Source organism: Rhincodon typus, chromosome 36 (assembly GCF_021869965.1).
Source record: "Rhincodon typus isolate 14 chromosome 36, sRhiTyp1.1, whole genome shotgun sequence".
In the NCBI taxonomy this organism is placed as follows: domain Eukaryota; kingdom Metazoa; phylum Chordata; class Chondrichthyes; order Orectolobiformes; family Rhincodontidae; genus Rhincodon; species Rhincodon typus.
In genome coordinates this window covers 18,037,930-18,045,183 of record NC_063367.1, presented here as the reverse complement: position 1 = coordinate 18,045,183, position 7,254 = coordinate 18,037,930, and the positions used below count along the sequence as shown (strand labels likewise).

The window sequence follows — 7,254 nt, the reverse complement described above, 5'->3', positions numbered from 1 at the left end:
TCCCCTCCCCCTTTTCTGATGAAGGGTCTAGGCCCGAAACGTCAGCCACTCTGCTCCTATGATGCTGCTTGGCCTGCTGTGTTCATCCAGCCCTGCACCTTACTATATATTTACCTTTGATAACAACCTTGATTTAGATGCAGGTATTTAAGAATCAGTGATTGATGCCTCCGGTGGCAGCCATCTGGATTTCCTCTACAAGATTTGTTTATAACTGGCACGTTTCTTAAAACAAAACTGCAGCTGCTAACAAACATGACAACTGAGTTTAAAGTCAGGTTCAACAGATTGAATGACAGTCAAAAAAAAACTTAAAATAAATGATTAGCGTTACCTTTCTTAACCACAAGCCAAATCTCTCTCACAAACAAAGAGTGCAATCAAAGAAAAAAATAAACTGCCAGCAACTAAAAACATCACTTGAACTTGAATTCACTTTTCCGTACAGTTTCTTCATAATTCCCTTCCAGTAGAGTTAGATTTTCCAATAACTATTCCTGCATGATTCCAAAGAATTGAATAAAGTCACTTCAATAATTATATAAGCATGGTCATTGAAGTTCTCAAGCCACCTTAAAGATCCAACTGTTTTGATTCAGACTTGTCCAGCTGTGAGATATTCTGTTACGGTTTTGATGCCAGTCTTTAAATATTCCAATGTAATGAAATGTTTGTCACTTCTACTGTTTGCAAATCTTGTCCATTTTCTTAAAATTTTCCAAATATAAATATTGCAGACACATTTCTCTTACCTGTCTTTCAGGACATTTCTCTCATGGCATGACCAAAATGGGATGATCCATCTTAGCCAGCTCCAAAGGTTCCCAAATTCACAGATGCCAGTTTTCAGTCAATTCTATTTCCTTCACGTGATATCAAAGAAATAAATACAGCAAAATATGGGCTCTTTGAACACTTTTTTAGCATTAAACAAAGGATCTGGGCATTGGTGACAAAGTCTGCAGTTGCTGCCCATCCCTAATTGCCCTTGAGTAGGTGGTGGTGGTGAACCGCTTCTGTCCATGTGATGTAACACACCCACAGTACTGTTGGGAAGAAAGTTCCAGGATACAGATTCAGCAACAGTGAAGGAACAGCAAGTTCCAAATCTGGATGGTTTGCCAGAAAACTTGAAGGTGGTGGTGTTCTCATGTATCTGCTGCCTTTGTCCTTCTAGATGGTAGAGATTGCAGGTTTGGAAGGTGCTGTTGAAGGAGTCTTGGTGAGTTACTGCGGTGCATCTTGCAGATGGTGTGTATCACTGTGGTGGGGGTGAACGTTTGAATGGTGGATGGAGTGTTAATCAAGTCAGCAGCTTTGTCCTTTATGGCATCAAGCTTCTTGAGTGTTGTTGGAGTTGTACTCAACCAGGCCAGCAGAAAGTATTTTCTTATTCTGACTTGTTTCTTGAAGATGATGGACAGGCTTTGGGGAGTCAGGGTGAGTTGTTTGCCAGAGAAAATTTCAGCCTCTGAACCATTTTTGTAGACACACAGTATTCGCAAGGGTGGTACAGTTTTGTTTCTAGTCAATGGTGATCCTCAGCGTGTTGACAGTTGGGAATCCAGTTATGGCAAAATCACTCAATGTCAAGAGAAACGTTCAGATTCACTCTTGTTAGAGATCATGATTAACTGGCACTGGTATGGCATGAAGGCTACTTGTTGCTCACCAGACCTTGAGACATATTGGCATGGCCATTTCAAAATCTGAGAAGTCACAAATGGTGCCAAACATCGTGTAATCATCATCAAACATCCCCACTTCTGACCTTATGATGGACGGCAGGTTATTGATGAAGCAGCTAAAGATGATTGGGCTTTGAAACGATAAGGAATCCTGCTGTAATGTCCTGTGGCTGAGATATCTGGCCACCAACAAACTTTGATATGACTCCAAAGTGGACAGCTTTCCCTGAGATGCAGTTACTTCGATTTTGGTAGGGCTCCTTTAAGATTCTCTCAGTTAAATGCTGTCTTCATGTTAAAAGCAGTCATCATTCTCACTTCACCTCTTCTGTCCATGTTAGGGCCAAGGTTGTAATGAGACCAGAAGCCAAGTGGCCCTGGCAGAACCCAGGCTGAACACTGTTGAGCTCCACCAAATTACATGGTGGAATGAGTCTCTAACAACACTCAAGAAACTAAATATCACTCAGGGCAAATCAGCTCATTTGACTGGCATCACATCCACCACCAACACGTAAGGTGGCAATATGTACATATGCAAAATGCACTGCAGCAACTTGCCAAGCCTCCTTCAGTAACACCTTCTATACCAGTAATGTCTAGTACTTAGAAGGCCAAGGGCAACAGACACACAGGAACACCACCAGCAAGTTCCCCTCCAACTCTCATATAATTCCATTTTGGAACAATATCGCCAATACTTCATTGTCACTTTATCAAAATCCTGGAACATCCTTCCTAACAGCATAGTGACTGCAATCACTCCAGATGCACTTTGACAAGTCAACAATTTGGCTCACCATCACCTTCTCGGGGGTAATTAAAATGCAAAACAACTCTTTTCACTTTTAACTCAGTACATGTGACAACAATAAATCAAAAATCAATTAGGGAGGAGAAACAAATATTTGCATAGCCAGTGTGCCCACATCATGCGAACAAACAATTTTTCTCATTTAAAGGAAGGTACAGATCTCCAACTTGTCCCCGATCCACTAGCATTAAGTAATGCTATGGTGGTAGCAATAATGACTAGTGGATGATGCAGAAACAACATTAAGAATATCACTACTGCTATTTAGCCATCTCCTTTTCTCCAGTTATGCATTTCACAGATGTCTGTGAATTTGTTTTAAAAAAGTGTATGTTTTGTGTATTTTTAAATAACTTCCTGTTTTAGAGAAGAGTCTAGACCCAAAATGTTAAGTTGCCTGTTATTACCATGGATGCCTCTTGAGCTAAACTTTACCAGCATTTTCTGCTTTTATATTTAATATTAAGAGAATGACTTTTGTTTTTATTTGCTCCAGAGATAGTGCCGTGACTTTCTTTGTCCTGTTACGACAAGGAACTAAAAAACAAAAGTCCTCTAGAAAGCTGAGGCAAGATTGCATAGGATTTGAATAAACTCAATAATCATGACTAGTAATATGAAAGAAAAATTATAAAACTGAATACTATAACGTACAAATATATTGATTAATGTACTTTCAATGAATACTAATTTCTTGGAGAACAGCGAAATATATGTTTCATTACTCCCTGCTAACAAAGTAAAATACTCCACGTCACAACACTAACACTGTAAAATTGAATCCCCTTTAGCATAGCCTATTCCAGAGTACAGAGTCCCACTTGCATTATGTAATGGGTTGCACAGCGCTGACTGCAGTGCAAAAAACAATTACTGTACACTCATTTCTGGATGCGGATTCTGAATGCAACATCCGAGGATGTCACACTGCTCACCTACATGGGTGAGCTGAGCATTTAGTCAACCAGCAGATGGTGAAAAAAAAAACCGAAAGCAGCCTTAGTGGAGCAGCATTCCTATTTTGTTTTTAATATACCTGAAGGGAAGGCAATGGCCTGGTGGTATTATTGGCAGACAGTTAATCCAAAGACCCAGGCAACACCATGGCAGATGGTGGAATTTGAATTCAATAAATATCTGGAATTAAGAATTTAGTGATGACCACAAATCCATTGTCAATTGTTGGGAAAACCCATCTGGTTCACTAATGTCCTTTAGGCAAGGAAACTGCCATCCTTACCTGGTCTGGCTCCAGACCCACAGTAATGTGGTTGACTCTTAACTGCCCTCTGGGCAATTAGGGATGGGCAATAACTGCTGGCCTAGCCAGTGACACCCTCATCCTGTGAACGAATAAAGAAGAAAAAAAGAACCACCGAAATCACTGGTTTCATCAGCAGCCACATGAGAAGCAAATTCACCCAATATGGACAGAATGGAAGAATTGCATTTATATAGTGACTCTCACATTCAGGATCTCGCTAAGCACTTTACAAACAAATGAATTATTTTTGTTTTGTAGTGACACATGACAGTCATAAACTTCGCACAGCAAAATCTCACGCATTAAACTGTTTCTTACGGCGCTGGTTGGGGAATAAGAAACTTCGGGATATTACTAGGGCGGTCTACTCTTATCAAAAGATGCTGCGGAATCTTTGACTTGGACAAATAGATGAAGCCTCAGTTTAGCATGAGGCCTTCAAAAAAGCAACAATATTCCTCAGCCATGCAGTCAAATGCACATGTCCGTTGAACCTACAACCCTCTGAATCAAGAGCACTTCCAGTGAGTCAAGTTAACATTTTACACTCCAAAGAGTGCATTCACATAATGTTACAGTTGTGAGAAAAATCTTCCGCGTCCAATTAATTTTTTGCACAAGCACACTGATTGGTTTTCCTGTGAGGATTCCATGTTAGCAACTTCTGAGGAATGGCATTCTTTCGCTTAACCTTGGCTTTCAGCAAGCTTCTTCCATCCCCAGCTGCTCTCATTCTTTTAAAACAGTGTTGAGAGCTAAAACCGAACGAAGAACTTCACCTTTCAGCACCTTTAAGTTATCATAATAAAGTCTTTTACTTGTCTTTATGACTCTAAAAGTAAATATGCAAATATTTTCCCCAAGAATACACAAGAAAAAAAAAATCATTCTCCAATTATACACTGATGCATTCTTTAACATGTAGAAAAATTCCATGCTGATTAGCTGCAACCTTGCAGTCTTGTAGTATTTGATTCAGATCCATGTTATCTGCTCTAATCAGAGCAGTTCCAAGCACCCGTAACCTGAGGCTTGTTTAGTGAACAACGGAACACAAACAAGACAAGCAGCTGGAGTGGCCCCCGTACTCGCTGGTGCGCATCTTTCCCCTTGCAGCGATGAAGGCCATTTTGTCAAGCAGGAGAGAGAGGAACAAAAGTGGCTCTGAAAACACTGTTATAGACAGGCAGATAACAAAGTATAGATGTACAGCTAAAATTACCAATTAGTTTACCAATTGGCTGCAACGGATTCGATTGGTTTGTAATTAATTCTAGTTACTGGCGCATACAGCAGGATGGTTGGCGCCAACCCTTTGTCCTGCTGACACACAATACCAGTACACAAGACCCAAGGGTCCTGGACATCAATACCTCTCTCTGCCTCACCTACAGCAGCCAGTGCAGAAGACATATCCTGTGGTGCTGAAACAGTGGAAAGTTCTACTGCATGAGAAGGCGCTGACAAGAAAGAAGTCTTTATGGGCTAAGCTGTGTAATAGCAAGCTTCATGCTAAAATAAACTCCATTGGATTGTCGTAGAGGTTGCCTCGTGTATGAAGGGGATTTATTTTCCGAAGGTCAAGCCTGCCACACAGAAGCAACACTGAAAAACAACTTTCAGACAAATCATCATCCACCAGGGCATTCTTTTACCTAGAAAATTGATCATCCTTTTCATTTCTTTCACGGGGAATGTACTATGACTGGGGCAAACAGCAGACTCATTCATAACAAAATGTACAGGATATGTAACACACACCAAAGTTATCTTGAGATGGTCCAATGCAAATAGTACTCTAATTTGCAAAGAAAGTGAGAGTTGTAAAAGCACATTTGCTTTGACAAGAACAAACTTTGCAACAAGACAAGATAATTGATTATTGCTTTTCTTTCTGTTTCCATTTCGGAGAGAGCTAATTTGAGGGGGTCACATGTGCTATACGTCATAGCAAAGAACAACAGCAAAGGTTCACTTTATTAGATCATAATTTCCAACTTTTTTGAAAGGGAACTTTAATTAAGGTCATAGGGTTTTCAGTGGACAATTATATTCTTTCATCAGGTCTGGCAGCATCTGTGAAAAGAAATCAGCGTTAACGTTTCAGGTCCTGTGACCCCTGAACCCAGACCTGAAATGTTAATATTGATTTCTCTTCACAGATGCTGCCAGACTTGCTGAGCTTTTCCAGCAACTTCTATTTTTGCTTCTGATTTACAGCATCCACAGTTCTTTTGGTTTTTATATTCTTTCATCCTTTGTTTACGTGATGTGTTTTTGAAAAATCTAAGATTTTTACGTGACATAGTCACAGGAATTTTCATTTTTTTTGTTTCCCATTACATTTTTGCGGGGTTCTGATATCTACATTACGGACCCCACCCATATAGAATTACAGATAACAAATGGAAACAGGTCATTTGGTTCAACCTCTCTACGTTGACATTTACTCTCCACACAAGTCGTAAGCTCACTTGCCTGTTCAGTTCTTAAAACCCTTTTATAGGCTTTTCTCTTTTAACATCAATTCTTTAACGTTAACATGACCCAAGCTTTAAATCCCCAACCTCTGCATTAATTCGCAACCCTCTGTAGAGACAATTTTCCTGCTGTGTCCTGAATCTTTTTTTCATTAATCTTGTATCAATGTCTTCTTATTCTGGACCATTTACTCACGAGATTCAGTATGTTTCTAACCATGAGAGACAGTAAGAACTGCCGATGCTGGAGTCTGAGATAACACAGCATGGAGCTGGAGGAACACAGCAGGCCAGGCAGCAGGGGAGCAGGAAAGCTGACATTTCTGGTCGGGACACTGCTTCAGAAATTGGGGGAGGGGAAGGGGGTTCTGAAATAAATAGAGAGGGGGGAGGCAGTGATAGCAGGTAAGTAGTGGTGGGGATTGGTCAGTGAGGTGGGAGGAGCGGATATGTGGCAGAGAAGACAGGCAGGTCAATGAGGCGGGGATAAGAACGGGGGTAAGAACGGGGGTGGGGAGATTTTGAAGCTAGGAAAGTCCACATTGAGACCATTTGGTTGGAGGCTTCTCTACATCGGTGAGACCAAGCAGAGGCTCAGAAACCGCTTTGTAGAGCACCTATGCTCAGTTCGTGACAAACGACAACACCTCCCAGTTGCGAACCACTTCAACTCCCTCTCCCACTCCCTGGACGACATGTCCATCCTGGGCCTCCTCTAGTGTCACAACGATGCCACCCGAAAACTGGAGGAACAGCACCTCATATTCCGCCTTGGAAGCCTACAATCCAATGGTCTCATTGTGGACTTTACAAGCTTCAAAATCTCCCCACCCCGACCTCATCCCAAGACCAGCCCCCACCCCTCTCATCCCCGCCTCGTTGACCTGTCAGTTTTCTCTCCCACCTATCTGCTCCTCCCATCTCACTGGCCAATCCCTACCACTCCTTACCTGCCATCACTGTCCCCCGACATTCTCTATTTATTTCAGGGCCCCCTTTCGCCCCCAT

At 41.5% G+C, this 7,254-nt stretch overlaps 1 protein-coding gene across 1 annotated transcript in view; it reads right to left on the bottom strand.

Annotated features, from left to right (window-relative positions):
- Positions 1 to 7,254, bottom strand: part of LOC125487080 (S phase cyclin A-associated protein in the endoplasmic reticulum-like) — a 62,612-nt gene extending 55,358 nt beyond the window's left edge. Inside the window, exon 1 of the mRNA XM_048617052.1 lies at positions 7,197 to 7,254. Within this exon, the coding sequence (XP_048473009.1) occupies positions 7,197 to 7,254 (58 nt within the window). The remainder of the gene's footprint in view (positions 1 to 7,196) is intronic.